The sequence below is a fragment of the Mustela nigripes genome, chromosome 12 (assembly GCF_022355385.1).
Source record: "Mustela nigripes isolate SB6536 chromosome 12, MUSNIG.SB6536, whole genome shotgun sequence".
In the NCBI taxonomy this organism is placed as follows: Eukaryota; Metazoa; Chordata; class Mammalia; order Carnivora; family Mustelidae; genus Mustela; species Mustela nigripes.
The window spans coordinates 51,770,395-51,792,806 of NC_081568.1; the positions used below are offsets into that span (position 1 = coordinate 51,770,395).

The 22,412-nt window shown below is 34.7% G+C and overlaps 1 protein-coding gene across 2 annotated transcripts in view; it reads left to right on the forward strand.

Moving 5' to 3' along the window:
• Positions 1–22,412, forward strand: part of GABRG2 (gamma-aminobutyric acid type A receptor subunit gamma2) — a 104,945-nt gene that overhangs the window by 17,486 nt on the left and 65,047 nt on the right. For both annotated transcript variants that reach the window (XM_059417307.1, XM_059417306.1), the window contains exons 2-6: positions 11,674–11,825; positions 13,231–13,298; positions 15,421–15,641; positions 18,706–18,788; positions 21,530–21,667. In XM_059417307.1, coding sequence (XP_059273290.1) covers positions 11,674–11,825; positions 13,231–13,298; positions 15,421–15,641; positions 18,706–18,788; positions 21,530–21,667 — 662 coding nt within the window. The remainder of the gene's footprint in view (positions 1–11,673; positions 11,826–13,230; positions 13,299–15,420; positions 15,642–18,705; positions 18,789–21,529; positions 21,668–22,412) is intronic.

The window sequence follows — 22,412 nt, forward strand, 5'->3', positions numbered from 1 at the left end:
ATAGAAATGAATAAACACGATTTCTGTCAAGTATTTAAAATTCTTAGTTATATACATTTACATTATATTGGAATGAAAGTGGCCTATTCATAAACCAGTAGTAAGGAAACTGAGGAGGAAGAAATCTGAAAGATGAGATAGGACTTGATTAACTTTTTAAAAATTTTTTAAATTTTTAAATTAACATATAATGTATTATTAGCCCCAGGGTACAGGTCTGTGAATCACCAGATTTACACACTTCACAGCACTCACCATAGTACATACCTTCCCCAATGTCCATAACCCCACCACCTTCTCCCTACCCTCTCCCCCAGCAACCCTCAGTTCGTTTTGTGAGATTAAGAGTCACTTATGGTTTGTCTCCCTCCCAATCCCATCTTGTTTCATTTATTCTTCTACCCCCCAGATTCCCCACGTTGTATCTCAACTTCCTCATATCAGGGAGATCATATGATAGTTGTCTTTCTCTGATTGACTTACTTCATTAGCATAGTACCCTCTAGTTCCATCCACATCATCACAAATGGCAAGCTTTCATTTCTTTTGATGGCTGCATAGTATTCCATTGTGTATGTATGTGTTTTTCTTATTCACATGTGTGGCCTCCTTGCAAATATGAGAACAATTTTGCATGTTCATATATGTTACCTTTTATTTTGCTAAAGAGGGATATTATATATATAGACACACACACATCTATATATACCCCACATCTTCTTTATCCATTCATCTGTTGATGGACATCTAGGTTCTTTCCATAGTTTGGCTATTGTGGACATTGCTGCTATAAACATTCGGGTGCACATGCCCCTTCAGATCACTACATTTGTATCTTTAGGGCAAATACCCAGTAGTGCAATTTCTGGGTCATAGGGTAGCTCTATTTTCAACTTTTTTTTAAAAGATTTTATTTATTTATTTGACAGAGAGAGAGAGAGATCACAAGCAGGCAGATAGGGAAGCAGAGAGAGAGGGGAAAGCAGGCTCGCTGTCAATCCCAGGACCCTGAGATTGTGACCCAAGCTGAAGGCTGAGGCTTAACCCTCTGAGCCACCGAGGCGCCCCTATTTTCAACTTTCTGAGGAACCTCCATGCTGTTTTCCAGAGTGGTTGCACCAGCTTGCATTCCCACCAACAGGACTTGATTAACTTTTTAAAGTGATTAATAGTGATCTTGACAACATGTTTTAGGCAGGAAGAGCCAAGTAATGAAAATGTTATGAGTAGTCTAGAACTAGCCATGACCACAGGGCAGATTTGAAATTTGTGTTGACTTGAACTTAAAGATTATAATGCAATTTTAGAAAATAAAGAAAAGGAAAAAAATTTCCTAGACTCATGGTCACTCAGAGGTATATATATATATATATATATATATACATATATGTAAACTTCCACATGAAAGTCAAAATTCAATCAGCCACCTGAATAAATTAGCTCTATGTTTCTAAAATATGAATCTTAAAAGAAAACTGAAATATTTCATTTTTTGCTCTCGCAGAACAGACTCCAAAGATTGAATTTTTAATATATTTTGAATATATTTGAATAAACATCTGAATGATATTACATGCAATAGAATCAGCCTTCTTTTTTGTACACTGCTATTCAGTGTACTGAACTGAAAATGACCCTAAACCTGGGCCAGTTTAACCTTTAGGAGTAAGTACACAAAGTTTTTCTTATTCACATGTGTGGCCTCCTTGCAAATATGAGAACAATTTTGCATGTTTATATGTGTGACCTTTTATTTTGCTAGAAGAGGGATGAAAAGTTGTGTCAGTTCTTCACAATGGTTTATGTTCTAGAGAAAACTGTCCTTCTCACTATGGAAATTGAGATTTCATAGTAAATGTAGAGGCACGTCGATGGAAATAAACTTAACATCAAGGTGGAGTTACTGCAGACAGAGATTAGTCATGGTCTACCATGTGGCAATGTTCTTATTATTGTCTTACATTTGTTAGTTTAGTTTTCTTGCTTCTAGCTGCTCAGGTGTTTGTTTCCTCAAGTAGATGAAAGGTGTTTTGATATCAGCATTGAACTTCCTACTTCCAACTGCAACTGTGCTTTGCACAAAAGAATCTCAAGTAATTAATTGAAGGACCAAGAAATATAAACCTATAAGGCATTATCTCCCAAATCTGGCCACCTTCATGGTTTTTGCCACATCAAAGTGACACCTGTCATTTATTTTACTTAAATTTTTCATAAAACCAATATCTTTTTAAAGTAATTATTTAATTTACTACCTTTAATAATTACAGTAATAAAATCTGGAAAATCAGGTTTACTTTTCATAATACAAGACAACTGCAAAATAAATACAATGAAACCAGTACAATGTTATCATATCTTAATACCAAATTTTCTGCTGTAAGTACTGAGCTTGATGGTCTCCTTAGAAAGTAGATTAGTAAGCTGGAGAATGTGATTAAAAACAAATTATAAATAAACCGAGATGTTGTCCTTAATATAACTGAATGTGTTAAAATTAAAAAGGGAAACGTTTTCAAATTACGTGCTTCAATGTCTTACTGCTCTTCTTACGTAACACTTAAATTTGTCTTGGTTACCAGGGACAGGTGTCCTAAGTTCCAGGAACCACTGATATGGGATAATTTTATTTTTTTTTAATTTTATTTATTTATTTGTCAGACAGATATCACAAGTAGGCAGAGAGGCAGGCAGAGAAAGAGGAAGGGAAGCAGGCTCCCTGCTGAGCAGAGAGCCCAAAGCTGGGCTCCATCCCAGGATCCTGGGATCATGACCTGAGCCTAAGGCAGAGGCTTTAACCCACTGAGCCACCCAGGTGCCCTATGAGATAATTTTAATAGGACATAAATTTTGAGGGTGATGCTATTTTGAACGTACAGTGCACAACGAAACACTACTAAGTGACATTTGACTTTCTTGAGAGTAATCACCAAAGTGATACTTATTTTAGCAAAAAGTCTGAGAGCTCTATTACACTCTCTTGCACTAGCTCTTAATTCTCGCTGCATCTTAGAATTTCTTGAACACCAATGTCTTGGTCCCATCCTAGATCAATTACTTCAGTATCTTAAGAGGCAGGCCTTCAGCACTGGTATTTTTTTTTTTTTTTTAAAGCTCTCTAGGTAATTACAACATGCAGTCCCGGTAAGGATGACTGGTCTATACAATGCATTGAGCATTCAGTATATGCTCGACATTGTGCATTCCTAGTAAATGATTAGTTATTAGACAGAGGAAGAAATACAAAATATTTCCTTCTTAGGGTATTTTTTGACGGTATAAAATTACAAACTTCTCTGACATTAGCTTACAGTTTACATATTTCTGTGGTTAAAGTTGGTCTTGGATTCCCATAGTCAGAATTTAGCAACTCTGTGTGCATTCCATGTATGTTTCTAGAATGGGGAAGAGCAACCCTCCAAATTGTATGTCTAGTATATCATCACAGTGTTGTCACGGTCCAATAATAACACAAGTGCAGTGGCTAAGTTCTGCTACCTCATAGAAAAAAAAAAAATGTTGCATGGGACCAACATAGTTATGGCTCCACTTCCTTTTAAAAATCCCACCTCAATATATAGTGTGTAAGATAAGTTGTCTCAGTTTCCCAGGATCACTGAGGTTTTGAAGCCATAGCTTCTACCCTGTGCCAAAGTGTATACAAACAAGAAACCAAATGTTACTTTTATCACTTAGTAAAAAAATCACATAAAAGAACTTTATATATAAAGCAACACATTAAGAATTTGTCAGCTTAATGATCATAGTTATCATTATAAATATCATTATTTATACCATAAGAATTCTTGTACCTATTGACATTCTTAGAACAATTTAGCGTGAACACTTTTATTTCTATTCTATCCAACAGTTACAGACAGTTGCTTTCTGGGGCTAACCTTGGCCTTGATTTATTTTTAACTCTCAAAAATATCTTCAATGTATGTAACCTGAGTTTTTACACACAAGGAATTATAGCATAAGTGATGGCAGTCATGTGATGGCGTGTTATATAGGCAGTTCATTTTAATATTAGCTACAATTTTTACACATGTGCACCTTTAAAGAGTGAATTTTTCCATGTAAATTTCCACAAACACTACATTTTAAAAAATAACCCATACTCTCATTGATTCACCCAGTATTTTGGAAAGTATTCACTGTGTGTCTTGGTAAGTGCCAGACACTTGGCAAATTTTCAGAAAATGATACTGTTGGAGACAGAAATATTTCTTGTTCTTAGGAACCTAATGTTCTACTGGTAACACTCACACCTAAACCTAATTTTTTATAGTGCTGTGTTGTTGCTGTTGTTGTGAAGTAAAACATAGAAAAGTACAAAAGACCTAAATATGGCTCAATGATTCATCACAAAATCCATATAACCTCAAACCACCACTGCAAATAAAACATGGCCGGCACACTAGTAAACTTCCTTCCTTCCTTCCTCATTTTCCTTTTTCTCTTCCCCCAAAGAAACCATTGTCCTGACTTTCAGCTCTATAGTTTAATTTTGCCTTTTATTAAATTTTATATAAGCAGAAACATAGCATGTATGTGTGTGGGTGAGTGTATGTGTAACATCTTTTGCTCAATTTTTTTTTTCAGATTCATGTTGCTGAATTTAGCAGTAGCTCACCAGTTTGTATTCTGTGATATTTAAATTTGTGAATATGCCATCTTTTATTAATCTATTGTCCTGGGTTATGTTCACATCTGTTTGGGTTATGTTTTGTTTTATGTTCACATCTATTACTAATAATACTAATAAAGCAACTAAACATTCTTATACATGTGTTAGAGTAGAAATGAACATGTGTTTCTTTTTGAAATCTAAAGATGGACTTTTTGGGTGATGATCATTACCAGATAATACCAAAATGTTTTCCTTCCAGCAGTGAATGAGTCCTAGATGCTCCTCATTCTCCCACTTTTGTTTAAGAAAGATTAAAACGGGTGGATAATCCAAGGAAAATGGACTTCAGGGATAATCCTAGACCTCACACTGCTGGATTTTTTCCTGTGTAAACCGTTTGACCCCAGTGAATATTGTGGTTGCCTTTTCCACATCTCCCCTCCTTGCTTTATTAATTATCCCAGTTTTCACTGGGTATCTGTGAAGTCCAGATGCTTTTGGTGGAGCTGTTCCATCTTGGATACTGATGGTAGGATAGATAATCAGATGAAAATAGTTAACATAATCTCATCCTCTAACCATAGATTTCAGTTTCATTTGTATGAATTTGTATGTATTGGCTAGTGATGAACAAAATTAGACTCTCTGAGGACTTTTCTTTATGAGGAAACTTCTGGAAGAGTATTTCTGTTCATAGATGTAAATAAGGAGGCATAGAGGTGTAAGGAGTTGTTAGCATCTCTTGACTGCATAGTCAAGCCATGTTTGGGTGGAAGTTGACACTGTGAAGAATAGAAGGGTAAGCTGCAAAGAATCTGAGTTTTCACATACATAGTTGTGAAGCCATCTAGAGCACTGTGCAGCTGATCCTACATTAAGCTTTGTGATTATAAATGTCAGTGCCTCCCAATTTGGTTTGAATGCCCTGATACTTGCAATGAAACTTAGGTAATAAAACCACACAGACAGTTATTTGATATGGGTCATTGGTGATTGCTGATAAAAGAAACAGTTTGCATTTACATATTGGATATATGTGTCTCATAACTGACTTGGTCAAATAAACATATTTACCAATAACCATGAACCTAATATTAAAAAATTGACCTGGTAAGAGCTCAGGAAGTCATCATAAGTAGGACAATTCATAATCAGAATTGATGCTTGGGGATTTATTTCCTTGCTGTATCTCTCCTCTTTTTGAATATTCATACTCATGTGTACATACACAAGCAGAGAGCACCTTTCCCAACAGGTTCTGCATTGGTTACTTACATGTCCTTACTGGGAGGTAGAGAATCCCAGAGGCCACTAAAGACCCAGTGTGAAAGAGTAATTGGTGCTCCAGTGTTTTTGTTCACAGAATACCACAGTATCCTTCAAGAGCTCCCAGTCCTGGGTGATACAGAGTGGCGTCCCCTCCTCCCATGGTGGGATTATGTGTTCCCTGTGTCTTTGGAGACATATACTCACTTTTCAAACCTGTTTTGACACTTTCTACCAAATCTGCTTTTTGCAGTGGCTAGAGGACATCCTTTAAAATGAACTGGTTGATATGTATGCCTTGCCCCTGCAGTGTACATTGCTCTCCAAGGTGAGAAAGACTATGAGACAGTTTATCACATGCGTGAAGTTAAACTGTGAGCTCTGCTTTTATTCCTCAGTATGGGGAGATCAAATTATTGGTATCTGTAACAGAAAGCTTACGATATTTGAATGTTACTAACTTTGTGCTGAAGGTGCCATACTTTTATTGAGCTCGGACATAAACTAATTTATTGCCCTAAAGGAAAATTAGCTTGAGCAATATTTATTTTGGATGATATTATTTTTTGATGAATGTACAGTAGCAGATTCTTTGGACCCAATTTCTTTTTCAAAACCTTGCAGCATGATGGTTAAACATTTTGGTTGTAGCCAACTGAAGTGACTGTTGGTTAGTATCATTGTTTTTCTCCACTGGCAAAATGCAGATAATTATAGGAATATCAGTGTTTTAAGGATTGGGAGAATGTATGTGAAGTCCTTAAAGCTATTCCTAGGACATAGTGAATATTGAAAAGTAGCTATCATTGGTATTATTATTTACCTTAGGAAAACTGGTTAGCAAGAACACTTATTCTTTCCACATCTTAATTAAGCATGCACTGGTGGAATTTATAGTCTAGGAATGGAGACATATAATAAACAAATCAATACATGGACATGGTAACAAATGCTATGAAGCAATCAAGGGACTGGCTAGAGCCATTATGAAAGGTGGGGTGAGTGACAAAGTTAGATAAAACAGTAAGGGGTGACCTCTATGTGAAGGTGATATTTGTGTTCAAACGTAAGAAGGAATAAGACATGCCAAATATTGGTGTGGAAGATGAAGAGAAGAAAAGATTAGTCAGTAAGGACAAGCCATGCAATTAGACTGGAGTTTGGCCAAGTTTCTGGAACTTAGCAAACTTAGCTAACATGAGCACATAAGGGACAACACATTCTTCTCTTACTGATGCTTTTGAAGTGTGAGGATCCTCACTGGAATCTATGGTCTGATGAAAATGTGGGGTAGAAGGGTAGCTCTGTGAAAGTAGTAAAAGGAAGGAATAGAGATTTAGGTCATATAAGCAGTGGAGATTCAAAGTAGAGGTAATACTAACACAGCAGAAAATCTAATGCATAGGAATTTTTGATAGAAAAGATCCACAAGGTTTCATTTTACTGACCTATATATCTTGATGTATTTTGACATATACAATGCCCTGCATTTAACTCATTGCTCCTATAAAATAAAAATAAAACTTGTACCAACAAAATATTACTAAAACTATGAAAGAATGAAACATTAATTAAAACAGTTTAAAGATGAATAATTTTTTCTTCTTACCTATGTCAGAGAAAGAAAATATATATATATATATATAAATATATATTCTGTCTTTATGATGCCAAGTACTAATGGATTTTTAAAATACCTGAATGAAAAGACAAATGTTTTTATATCTCACCCAAATGTTTGCTGTTATACTATTCTGAGATGGTAAGGTGGCTAGCTTTCCCCCCCCAACAAAACTTTAATCTTTATCAAATTTGTGGAAATCTGAGGTACATGGAATAAAACTTAAAATTCTATAAACTGCATGATTAGTCTTTAGTGTCAAACATACAAAATATGTGCCAAAATTCAAATATTTAGACTCTTATATAATTGAGAACAACATCTCCCTAAGCAACTATCAAATATTTTTTTTGTTTTTCTGAGCCATTTTTTTCTAAATAAAATCAGCTTTTGTTTCTGATTTTGAACATGAGCTTATTACATGTTGTAATCATGCATAAATTCAAATCATGCTTGAAAGTGGAAATATGAAAATAAAAATCTAATTTACAACATGGAAAAATCTAATTTACAGCATGGAGACACAGGATTTAAAGCAGGAACCTGGGGATATGTATTTTGAAAAACCTACCCCCCCACCCCCCCCACCCCCACTCACCTCCACCTTTTCTGCCACATACACACAGACAACACTGGTTTAAACACTTTGTGACTGAGATTCTCAAAAGTTAATATGCATATGAATCACTTGAAGATTTGTTAAAGATTTTGATTCAGATGTTTCAGGGGGCCCAAAGTTCTGCATTTCTAGCAAAATCCTAGCATTGCTCATGCTGCAGGTCCAAGGATCCCAGGCAGATATCTTTCTAGCATTTCTAAAAAAGCTTTCAAAGATGAAAACTTTACAACCTTTTCTGGTACTGTCTTTGACAAATTTTCACTCAGACTATGAAAACATGTTTTTCATTATGGTAAGGTATTTTAAGACCAATTTCAGTTTTAGTTCTCTTTTTATAAGATTACTTTGTTAAACGAAAGGGCACAAGAAATAACTTCTTGTAAAGACTATTAAATTCAGATAGGTGGCTATAGCTAGAAATTCAACTTTATGTTTGCACTTGGTGCACTCAACTGTCCGTTTTCTTGCATCATTATCAATCTGTTTCTGCCCAGGCCTTCTTGTGGGGTTGACAATGCCACAGAATGCTTTGTCTAATGATCAGACTTCATTATTCCTAAACAGTTTACCTACATATGAGGAGGTCTTGACTCTAAGGAATTCTAGAGAAAACAGCCAACGTTAAATGAGAGAGGCTTTTTTTTTTTCTTTTTAAGGCAAATTTGGAAACAATCCCAGATTATGCATCAGCCCCATTAATTTAGAACTCAGCTGGGAAAACTCCGGAGAATAAAAACTTCATTTATTTATAATGTAGGGGTTCATTATTTTTCTTTCTGGAAAACATCTGTTTTTAGTTTTTCTCAGCACGTATTAGATAAAAGCCTGAAAGCAGAATCTGGAGATTCAGGTTTTGGTTGCATGGTTGGAGCTGTTATAAATCTAGCAGTGGTCACTTTATAACAATAATTATAAAGGACCTATTTTCAGGGAGATGTGTCAGGCATTGTGTGAAGCACTTAGTAACCATTATCTTAACCATACACAAAAGTAAGATTAAAAAAAGTAACCATACACACACACACACACACACACACAAAAATAATAATAAAAAAACTCTATTTTAAAATGAAAACTCTATTAACTCTATTTTAAAAATGAAAACTTTGTGAAGTTTGGCAAGGCTAAATAACTTGCCCCAGGTCATAAAATAGTAAATGATAGAAACCATTTAGAAAGCAAACCTAGTATTTTTTAACTCCAAAGTATATACTCTTAATTTCTCAACTTTTTTTTTTTTTTTTAACCTCTCTCAGGCTAAGTAGGCAACCCCAATTACGACAAAATCTACCATGGATACTTTTATATGAAATAATCTATTTGTTTATTGTTTTGGCCTCTAATAGATGCTGATTCTTAAAGATTTATTGATGCGGTTCTGGAAAGTAGTATTACTTCTATGCAAGTATCTCTTCTATTTTCACTTAATGTATTTTTCCTTTTACTCTGCCAGATGATGGTAACAACAGTAAAATGGAACCATCATGCTGGGATGATTTACTTGGTAGTATGAGGAGTTGCTATAAGTGTGAACCAAATGATTTAATATCTATTCCCTTCCCTTGAAGAAACTTAATAGGGTGCATTTGTCTGAGGGAGAGAGAGAAAGACAGATACAGAAAGGGACACAGAGGAGGGGAGGGAAAGGAAGAGGAAAAGATTTTTTTTAAGACACTTTTGCATGAACAAATTAAATGGTGGTAAAATTCTGTAATGATGGTATCCAGTGGGCCAACCACATTCTTTTCTCAGTTATTGGAGGGTTTGAAAATCTCTTGGTCAGAGAGCTTCCCCCCCCCCCTTCTTAAACTAGTGAGATTTAGGTCGTAGAATGAAAATTCTATTAGGCAGTGTTCAGCAACACTCTAGAGAAACGATGAATTGAGGCCCAAGAAGGATTTTCCTAGAACTGGCCTCTGCCAATACCAGCGCCTTTTTCTTGGAGAGCTTCTTGAAGTTTTGTCCGGCCCATCATACCCTGTATGGGTGGTTTATGAAATTTAAATGCTGTTTAAAGTCATTCTGCTAATTGAAGTGCCAGACGTTAGACTGGCTCTGTGAGGTTTGATGCAGATGTGTGGCTCAGTTTTGATAATGGTTCTTCTGTATAAAGCTTTAAAGGAATAAAAGAGGAGATTACTTGCTTACTAAATTGATCCATGCCAGTGATTACTCTTAAAACTTCAGCTCCTGTGCTCATTCTCAAGCCAGATTAACCGCGCAATCGGCTTTCTTCTACCATATGGAGTCATCTACTTATCTATATATGCACACATATACGCACATATACTTTATATATATAAACTGAATGAGTGTGATTGAAGAAAGATAAATATGGTTTGTGTGTGTGTGTGTATTTAGGGTAATATGGCAGTGGTTTGATTTCTGATAAGATCCATTCTGTAGCATGTATTTATGTAAATAAACTGAAATGGGGATGGGAAACTTCATATTTTAAGGTTGTTTTTTTTTAAAATTTTACCATAAGCCACAGAAGTAACCAATATTCACTGAATGCTGATAAAAATGGCAGCTGTTGTAAGGTTTGTATTGCCCCTAGATCTGGAAAATATAATCCTATAATTCTCTTGAGTGGGGGTGGGGTGGGAAGAGCGGAGTTGGAATTTGGAGCAAGGGGGAGAGGCAAGATACAGGAATTTCAGTATCTTTCCAAAGTCAGCCTTAACTTTTGGCCGTAATTGTGGGAGTTTTCAGACAGGTTTGGGCATGGAAAACTGAGTCACAGGATATTATGCAGTTTTTCAATCATTCAAAGTAGGCAATTTCAATTGCACAATGATAGTATATTAAATATTAGCATGAGTTTCTGGGTTAGGAACTTTTGCTATAACAAAGAGTGGTTTAGAATCTCCAGCTACATTTTTCTTCATAGTACCAGGTTCTTAACAATCAAAGATAAATGAACCGCCCTTGCTTTCAGTGCAAGTGAGGGGAAAAAAATACACATACACACACCCTGGGGGAAGAAAAAGCAGCAAGACTAAGTTCTCCTTAGTAGTTCAATTGAGAGGGGAGAGGCTTGCCTGGCGGTTTGTGGGAGTGAATCTAATTATCAGTCTCTTGCTTTCATTAATAGGTTGAAGCAAGTTAAGTTCTTAAGGGAGGAAGAAGTAGACATTATGTCTGAATTCTGAGACTACATTATGATCATTTACCCATCACTTTCACAAAAATGTTTTTTTCTTAGTAAGTCCTTCATGAGATTGGCTAGGTGGACAGGAAGAACATCAACAATGGAGAAGGCAAAAATCACTTGTAAAACATAGTATACTGACAGATGGGAAGACAGAGCATTCTGGAAAACTGTAGAGTACACTTTAATAAATTTAAATCTATATCTGTGCAGTGTAATTAGCTAGATGGAGCCTCAGTGAAAAATTTCACTATCATCCATTGTAATACATTCCTGTAATCCTATTTCATTTCTCCTTTCTCCCCGGTGGTCTGTGAGTAAAAAATCCTTTTGGATGTTGTCTCTTTGCTTCCTGACCAACATTTTTGTTTTCTTAGCCTCACTAGCCAAAAATCTGATGACGACTATGAAGATTATGCTTCTAACAAAACATGGGTCTTGACTCCAAAAGTTCCTGAAGGTGATGTCACTGTCATTTTAAATAATCTCCTGGAAGGATATGACAATAAACTTCGGCCTGATATAGGAGGTATGTTCAAGTAATTTGTGATATGGTAGAGATAGAAACAAACATTGATAACATTGATAAACAAACATTGATAAAGGCAAAATGAGGAAAGAGGATCCATAATCTTCAAGTGAGGTGTGAGAGCTGGAAATTCAAATTCTCCTAGATATCTGAGACAAAGGCTGTGGAAGGAATGTGACAACTTCTTTATGAAGTAACATCAAAAACAAACATGTAAATAATGGTAAAGAAAGGATATATTAGTTACCTACTTGGTGTCACAAAACATCACAAATCGCAGTGGCATATAATAATATGCATTTATTTAACACTTTGCCAGGAGCAGTTCATCTAAATTAAGCCAGGTTTGGGCTGCTCATTTAAGAAACCTGTATCTTCATTCTATTCCTGGGACCAGGAGACTAGCTAGGAGTATCCTTCTCATGAAAATAACAAAGAGCAAGAAAGAAAGTGGAGGCTCGTACATAAGAGTTAATGCTTAGGATTAGAACTACCATACTCACTTGTGCATGTTAGCCAACACAAGTTAGATGGTCCAGCCTGAAGTTCAGAGGCAGTGAAGCAGCCTCACTTGGGTGAAGGCAGTCGATGCCCGGACTAGTGAAGAATTCAATCCAACACAGAAAATTACGGCATGGCACTTTAAGGGAGAGTGAATAAAGATGAGAAAAACATCCTTGTTGAATTGAAGCACAGAATGGTGATAGGAATTCTTGTTCATTAAATCTTAAATGAAAATGGAGAACGTCCATTTGGTCATGGATGGCATACTACATGATTTTTAATATCAGTCCTCTTTGACAAATAAGTGTGTATTGGGTTTCCATATGGTTTCCTCATGTTATTTGATGGGTCACACAATTGAATAAGTCATTGAAGAAGATTGATTTTGTGTGGGCTGAGGTGTATGCAGATAAAGTGGTCATGCCAAGAATCAACAGAGGGGAATGTTTCAAAAACAATTCATAATATTTGTTGCTCTTCATGTTTGTAATGAATATTTTTTCTGGATCACTAAGTAGTTTTGTTTTTTTTTCTACATGGGTCAATTCAGGTTACCATGCCCAAATAGATTTTAGGGCTTAAAGATCTATCTGAAATATCTGAGAGAAGGTGGAAGAAAATCTGAGCAGTGTTTTCTTATTTGTTCATTTTAATGCAATTGTAAAGAATAATCAGTTTCAAACCCTAATATGATTAGTTACTGCATTTATGTGCTTAAAAGGAGATTTTTTGGGGAAAAACAAATCGTTATTTATAGGTAGTGAATTAGTTACTGACACCAAGTTAGTTGTGAGTAAATCACTTCTAATATAGCAAAATAAATTTACTTCTTGAGTAACACAGACTAAAACATTAAGATGTTGTGCTTCTCCATATGCACATATCTGTCATTCTCTTTCAGTGAAACCAACATTAATTCATACAGACATGTACGTGAATAGCATCGGTCCAGTGAATGCTATCAATATGGTAAGTTTCTAATAGTCTATTTTATTAACATATTAGAAGATGTGGCATCATAAAAATAGCAAAGAATATGTCAATAAGAAAATTCATAAGGGAGAAATAATCTTTCAGTTTCTTTTTTCTCTATTGTAATATGAAGATAATTATTTTTTATAATTTGTTATGAGAATTAAATGTGATCATATGTATACTACTTTTTGAAAAATGCTATACTTTTAAAATTCAACAATCATTGCTTACTTGGTCAGTATAGCTTATTAGAAAATAAAATACAATACTCCACTAATTTTTAGATTTGATGGTGTGATGAGGGCATAGTTTTCTTCAAACTGGAATTATTTAACAGGGGAATAGTGGATTAGACATAACAAATGTAGCTTTGTTCTTGTATGGCTCTTTCTATCTAAATCTGAAATAAGAAACTAGATTGGAGTCTAGAATAGAGTAGAACATACTATAACATAACCACATTAACAAACATAACATAGTCATAGTATAATTTTGAAATAGGGTTTGTGAAGCTAGCAGTAAGACGCTCTGTTGAGTCTGGGAGATGAGAAACTTTTTCTTCTTGCGCAATGTAGATCAGAATCAGAAGTTACTTAGTAACTTTATCAACTGGCACATCACTAACTGACTGACAAAGAATTTCATAAAATAGCTTCCCTTCTTACTGTTTGTAGACTATAAACACGGAACTAAGTGGTGAATAAAGTGATAAGTCTTGCCCTAGTGAAAATGTAGTTAGTTATAATAAGATAACACAGCAGGAGATATCAAGAAATAACACAAAACAATGTATATGAGGAAGAGGAAGAAGATTCAGGTCTGATCCTGTGAAAGGTTGTGTATTCTGGATGTGTAATATGTGTAATGTGGATGAATTCCCATTGCCCAGATCTCATATTCTAAGTACATGGAGTTTATTCTTCCATTTTCTCATTTATAGACATCATTAAAATCAAGTTACAAAACAATGTTAAATAATACCTAAATATAACAAATCAGAACTTGATTTGTTCTGACAACATATCTAATGGTCTGAATCACATCACCCTTACTTCTCTTTAATTAAAGTCAGTCACTCGCCATTGTAGTGATATATATTTGAGGGTTATCATTACAAAGTCATTTCTCATCACAGCACTTTGTGAATGTGCTTTGTGATGCAGTTAGTACAGTATTAAAGATTATTTTTTAATGGGTTCATTTCCTCTTATTTGGAGAAAAGAAAAACTATAATAGTAACAAATTTTGAAAACTTACCTTACAGTTGGTGTTTGCTATCTGCCAGACACAGCACACACTATTTGATGTGCATTCTCCTTCTTATCCATCTTCATACTACCTAACAAGACAGGTCCATTTTTAAAAAATTCTATTGTTAGAGAGAGAGAGAACTCAAGCAGGGGGAACAGCAGGCAGAGGGAGAAGCAGGCTTCCTGCTGAGCAAGGAGTCCGATGAGGGGCTTGATCGCAGGACCCTGGGATCATGACCTGAGCCAAAGACAGACCCTTAACTTACTGATCCATGCAGGCATCCCAACAAGACAGGTTCTTCAAGATCCCAATTTTATTATGACACAACTGAGCCTCCAGAGCTCCAGTTCAGGACTTTGTTCACATTTTAGCAGTGAATTCTGAACCTGGGTGATTGTTTCCCTAGAGATATGTGTGGCAATGTCTGGAGACATATTTAGCTGTCACAATGTGCCAGGGCTTGGTGGTGGTGGTGTTGGTGCTACTGGCATCTAGTGGGTAGAAGCTAAGAATGCTACTAAGCATTCTAAAGTACACAACACAGCCCCCATAACAGAGAATGAGCTGGCCCAAAGTAACAGGAGAAACTGCTCTAGAGACACTGAATGCAAATGGTGCTATCACAACTATGGCCTTTTGCTAGAATCATCTAAACGGGTCTATTTTTTCATAAAAATATCAATTTGTGTAGAAAAGGTTGGGTGTGTCTCCTTAGCAAAGTTTTCGCTTTCTTTTGGATTGTTCAAAATTTGCTTTGTGTTGGCAGTGAGAATACAAATGATAAATAGAAACAAATGCTCTGTAATACAATAATACAATTGTGTTAAAAATGTTCTATTTCCCCCCCTTTTTAAAATAAAAACAGGAATACACAATTGACATATTTTTTGCTCAAACATGGTATGACAGACGTCTGAAATTTAACAGCACCATTAAAGTCCTCAGATTGAATAGCAACATGGTAGGGAAAATCTGGATTCCAGACACTTTCTTCAGAAACTCCAAAAAGGCTGATGCACACTGGATAACCACCCCTAATAGGATGCTGAGAATTTGGAACGATGGTCGAGTGCTCTACACCTTAAGGTATGCTTTTGATAAAGGCAAGTTTTGTTCTCTGGGAATAAACCAAAGATCAACTACATGCCCTTAAAACAAGAGTAATGAAAGCAATTTCAAACCTACATCAGGGTGGGCATGTGTGATCAAAATAGTATGTGATCGTACAAAATTAGTTTTTCTTTCTCTTAACAATGAGCTTTTTCAAAGCCATAGGTAGAACTTTATTTTCTGTGACTGATGTGAGAACTCTCCTTTCTCACAGGGACATGAAATTTCACTTGCCTTTATAAAGTTACCTGATTTTTGCACCAGCCTTGGTTTTTGCATGTGTCTCCTGCTACTTTAAAATAAGGAAATGAAAACACAGTCAGTTATCCTTGGGACCACTGGTTGTTAAGCTTGGAAATGTCTCTGTTTCCAAGGAAACCATTGCTAAAGGAGAAATTTCAGTGTGGAGGTCTCCTGTACCTCCTTTTCTTTTAGCTGCACAATAGCAAGTACAATGATTTCTATTTCCCAGCACCCATTCTGCACTACATTGATAGGCCATTTGACTTAATTTACTGGCTATTTTGGGAATAAACATTTTAGGGATAATTTGAAGGAAGTTATCTTTTATTTTATGGGCTTAAATGATTGGTAACAGTTGGGAGATTTTCTACTTACTGTATGCCATTATCTTAGCACTTAATAATACTTACATGCATTTAAAATATTTTGATGTTGAGGATTCTCATGGGTGAGAGTATATTATTAAACAACATAGTAGATAAGTACAAAGTCTTAAGAACCAGACAAATCTGGCTTTGGTTCTTAGACCTGTATCTTACTATCTACATGAATTAGGGCAATTTTCAAGAATTTGTATGTAGAGGACTTAGGGGCAGCTATCTGGTTGCAGGGATCTTGGTGCTAGATGTATCTCAGAGTTTTATTAGTAAGTTTGATGTTTTTACTCGGTTACATCTTTATTTAAAGAAATTAGGTAGGCATCGATGGAGATTATTGGAAAGGAGGCACCCACCAACCCCATGGTTCATGCCCCCACCCAAGAGAGTCTGAGCAAACTCTTTTCATTTAATATCTATAAAAAATAAAATCAAATAGAGATAGTGATTCTTACAGTATTATTATAAGGACCAAATGGGCCGGTATATAAACTACTTTACATGCAGCCTGATATATAGTACACGCAACAGATATTGAAATTATTTATATATATTTTCAGTAAAAATTATGCATAATATGATTCTTCTAGATCTTAGTATCCTGGAACTTCTAGCTTCAAAATGATTTCTTTTAAAAACTCTTGTGGTATATACTTTATTCCTTATATAACATTTGGCATGCAAAATAAAATACTTTCAAATGGCTCCAAAACCTTTATCAGAGTTATGCCAGTAACTAGGAAAAATGGCCATAATTACAAAAAAAATTCATGGCCTATAGTTTGTATTCATCATGGGTTTCATTAACTGTGAGAGATAAGGTAATGACTGAAATTAGAAGCTAGTGGAAATCAAAGTTTGATAAATCAGAGCCAGTCTTGCTTTTGAAATATTAAGTCACTCACACTATCCCAAGTTCCTTGATTGTTCTCATAACTACACTCATGTTTTCATTTCTATTAATTTGTAGAATCTCTACATAATATTTAATTAGAGAAACCACCTCAAAAATGCCACTCATGAGACTTAAAGTTTAAATGAGTTGCAAACCTATACAGAGTGAAGATTTTATTCTTCTTGCTAATCTATAATAAGTTATGAATAGTTGTGTGTACAGAGATAATTTTGTGTATCTGTCTTTGTATCTGCAATCTCTTTAAATTATTTTCAATTTAATAGTTCCAGTTTAATTTGAAAAAATAAAATATTTAATTATAATTTCACTTATGAATAGAACTAACCTTTTCTTTGGAAGAGCGTGTAATTATTGAGTGACACTGATTAAAACCTTTGGCTTTGGAGACAAATAATCTTGAGTTCAAACTCAATTGTACTGTTACCTTTGTGACTTTGGGTAAGTTCAAGTACAATAAAGTCATAATAACACTTGATTAAATTAGATAACAATTTACCATACCGTACCACATAGATGATTAAAGACTCAATATTATCACTTATATTTAAGATCAGTGATTGTCTTATTATACTATAGGAAAATGACATCTCTCCCATTAAAAATTATGCTGAATTGCAAAATCTTCTAAAATAAATGTTTATAAGATAGTTTTTTATCTCAAGATTAATACCTATAAGGCATATAGCTAACAAATAAGAAATCTTAAAAAATCATTGGCCCATCACCATTATAATTTTAGAATATATTTATACTTCTCCAAAGATGGTCAAAACATCTGGAACTCCATTAAATTTCTCCCTCCTAGAGTCCCAGCCAATACTGAGATCTAGAAAATCTGTATCTTTAATAAGCACCCAGATGCAAACTAATTGAGATTCACTGGCAAACATTTTTCTAATATGCCTGTGTATGTGTATTTAACATTTCTTCTTTGCCATTAAATATTCTTTTACTCCATAACATCCTATTTATGGCTTCATAGTGTTCCAATATAAGAATGCATAATACTCTATTGTGGAAATAGAAGTATTTTAAGTCACATATAGTAATTTAAATCTAACAGCTAACAAATACTTACAAACAGAAGGTTCTGCTTTAATTAGCAGATAAGGTCTGAGAATTTATCAGCATTCATTTACATGCAAACAGTAGATGAACTCAAGTTTTTAAAACTGTTCTATTAAGTTAAATATACTCACCAAATGATCTCATGTGTGCAATTAATTTGCCAAAAAAATTACATGATCATAAATTTTGAAAAAAATGCAATTGCCATCCATGAGATCGTATTGCTTGGTCTGTGAAAATGGTCTACATTAAGCCTTAAGTAATTTCCTTCTGGACTTTGTGGGTTTCTTCAGGGAGAATCATCTTGTGTTATCAGTAAGAATATGAGATGTTTTCTCCAGGAACAAAAATGAATAGTCATTAAAATTTTACTAATGTATATTCTTAAAACTATGTCTAAAGGATTTCTATTTTGGTTTCGTATCTTTCTATTTAGGTTGACAATTGATGCAGAATGCCAACTGCAGTTACACAATTTTCCGATGGATGAACATTCCTGCCCCTTGGAGTTCTCCAGCTGTAAGTAATCTCATTCTGTATTCTGTATCCTCTCTCACCAACAGTTTTCTAATTGCAGTGCCAACTAATTGGGAGACTCAGAGAATGCAGAATCAAGCAACTTTGTTGACTTTGAAGATTTTGACAGTTACTTTCATCATAATACCAGTTTATCTATATTAGAGTGATTCCTGCAAAAAGGATCTATTTTATCAGAAATTACAAGTAGGTTTCTCTAGTGCATAAATGTTTAAAAATTCACAGTGGCTGCCTGAAGACATTTTTCAAGAAGGGTTGTAAAACCAGGCCTGGCCACAATGGAAAGGTGTAAAGTGGATTTTACATCCTTATGCCCTGCCCCTATTCACCTCCCCCCACCGCACAGTACCCCCATGGATGTAGGAAAAGAGAGTAGCAAAATGTTTGCTACTTATTTTCTCCTTTACACATCAGGAGGTACATAGAATCACCAGTGTCATTTGCTTATTTCAATTTCGGTATACCTGTTAAAGATAGCAAAATTGAAACTTACCTTCCCCATCTGGAGTTCAAGCAATATCTAGAACAAATTATTTACCAGTGAGTAAAAGACCAATTTTTGGTGTCTTATTTGTCTAGTTCAAATCCCCACTCAATTGCTGTGGACTTGAACAAATTACTAAATCTTGCAGTGAGTCCACATTCTCAGATAGAGATGACAAGACCTGCCTCACCACAATATTGCTTTGTTGATGTAATATATGTAAAATGCTTGGTGTGCTACCTTACACACAATAAGATTTAGTAAAAAGCTCTATTATTTTTATTAATTATTGTTATTACCAGATAATAGACTATATACCACGATGATCCATGATGATTTTGAAGCAAATTAAGCTTTAGTAACTTTTGTAGATATTTCCTTCCTGAACCAAAGCCAAGCTTTAGTTTCCCCCAGGTGTGTGCCTCACTGTTTGTTCAGCACTCATGTTAGGTTGCTCACCTCTTCCTTATTTTTGATCGGCCAACCCTGCATACTAGGCAGAATGAAAAACTGATTATGAGTTTTAAGTTTATATTTCTATAAATAGAATTTCTCAAGCAAGGCATAACGGAGACTCTTAAGAGCCAAGTAAGTCATAATAACTATACTTAAAAAAACAATGATGAGAGAAACAATCATCTGTTCATCATTACATCAATTCCAGAATGAACTAGAGGAAAAATATCAATGTATATCATTTCTGTTTACAAAAGTTCCCATTATAAATCTTATTTCATATGTTTTACTTTATCCAAGAATAGAATATTTTTAAGTAAAATCTTTCCTAAGCTTTCTTTTAATTTCCAGCTGGGACTACTCCATTTCTGAGTCTGCTAAAATTTAAGAGCTGGTGATTTCTGTGTTGTTAGGTCACTGATGGACAAACGCCTTCTAAAACCAAACACAACTTAGTTTACTTATTGCTCTCAAAAAAGTTAAATCACCAAACATGTTCTCCATAGGAAGTTCCCTAGCATCATCATTCTTTTTCTTAGTTTTCAGCACATTCTGCCCCCCTACTCCTGCTCTATGCCAATCTGGAGATTATGATTTCTTTTTTTCTTTCACCTTTGTTAATAAACATGTAACACAACTACTTGGACCAAAAGAAAAGAAAAGGAAGACACATAGGGATTTTATTCCAAGTAGTCAATCAGCCTCCATGATTAAGACTTAGGTTTATATAGCATTATTAGTAGATACATAGTTGAGATGGTGTTTAGTTTTGTCTGTCTATCTATCTATCATTGAACTATTTTTACTTGAGCTTATTTTTTTTAAAGATTTTATTTTTAAACAATCTCTACCCAAAATGTGGGGCTTGAATTTACAATCTCAAGATCAAGAGTCACATGCTCTACTGACTGAGCCAGCTTTGTACCCATATTTGAGTTTATTCTACAATTAATAATATTTATTCACAAATATACATTGACCATCAGTTCATGAAATAAGGACTACCATGATCCTCATAAGGAAACAAATAATTTAGGGGGAAAAATGAAGACTTTTTTAGAGTATTATGGCCAGCAAATGGTACTGATAATCACTACATTGTCAGTATAATACCTCTTTCATGAAGGCTTTCTGTTCTCTTGGCTGAACATGACTGACTTCTTTAGACTCTACATAGTGCTCATGGGTATCTTCCTCTGGGCATTTCTACTTACTATACTAGTCTTAATTGTAGTAAGTAAAATTTCTGCATATATTAAAATGAAGTCCTAACAAACTGAGAAAGGGAGAATAACATAAGTAGTTGACGTGATTTTTCCCAGGCACCTTCCACTCCAAGTGCATGCCTTGGAGAGGCATTTGAGTCTGCTTCTCTCTAATTATTTTCTATTTCTGCATGACTCTCAATACCTTGCCCTGTTAACTCCCCTTCATCATGAAATAATATCTTGCATATGTACTGTTGCTTTTAGACTGGCTACTTTTTATGTCTTGCCCTAGATAATGTAGAGTATGCATTTAGCATACATAAAACCATGTCTAGTATAACTTCTATGCAAATTAAGTGACTTTCAAGGATAATTTTGACCTCATTGTTTTTAAACTTCTGTTGGGAGAAGATGTCATTGTATTTATTTCTTCTGTTGTGACGCTCTTCAGTTCAAGATCTTCTAATAACTCAGTCTCTCTCATACCTACTTCAGTCTCTTGTTCATGGAAGGTGGTTGCTACATATGTTCATTTATAAATAATTTTAAATGTGTGCTTTCCCATCTCATGGCAGATGGCTATCCACGTGAAGAAATTGTCTACCAATGGAAGCGTAGTTCTGTTGAAGTGGGTGACACAAGATCTTGGAGGCTTTATCAATTTTCATTTGTTGGACTGAGAAATACCACTGAAGTAGTGAAGACAACTTCTGGTAAGATGCGCTTGAATTTTAAGTGACCCCTTCCAGAGTTAAAAATTCTGGGATATATATAATTCAGAAGGCTTTTGAATACCTGTCTACAAATGATATGCATAAAATTAAGTGAAGTGTTTTAATTTACCAGAGAAAATTATAATTGGTATTTTAGCATAATAGATAAATATAAATGGATTCTACCAATTTGAAGCAAAATGGATTAAAATTGGATTAGGACATTATTTGTGTAATTTCCTTAAGCAAAAATGAGTGGCAATTATTTTAAAAACAGAAAATATTTATGAGATGTAGGTGTAATGTTTCTTTTAGGAAATAGGTTTCATGGTATATTGAAATAGCATTTAAAGTAATCACACAGGGAAAATGAGCTTTCTACAAATACAGAAATGTGATCATAATGGATATGGACTGATTCACCATTCAGTAATTTAATATTTTGAATTGCCTACCTCATGGATATGGTACAGGCCTTGTTTCAAATACCAATTCTATCAGTTACCACCTATACATATTGAGAAAATTACTGTATTTCTCAGGGATCAACACTCCCAGATAACTAATGTGGACAAAAAGACCTGTATCTCAGGCATACTATGTGTATGAAGGTGAAAAAAAAAAAAAAAGAAAATGCTTAGAATGATACCTGGCACTTCGTGAGCATTCAATAAATAGTAGCTTTTATTAGTATTAATTATAATTCTTAGATGCATGGGACCTAATGTGGTAAGGACTTCAGATT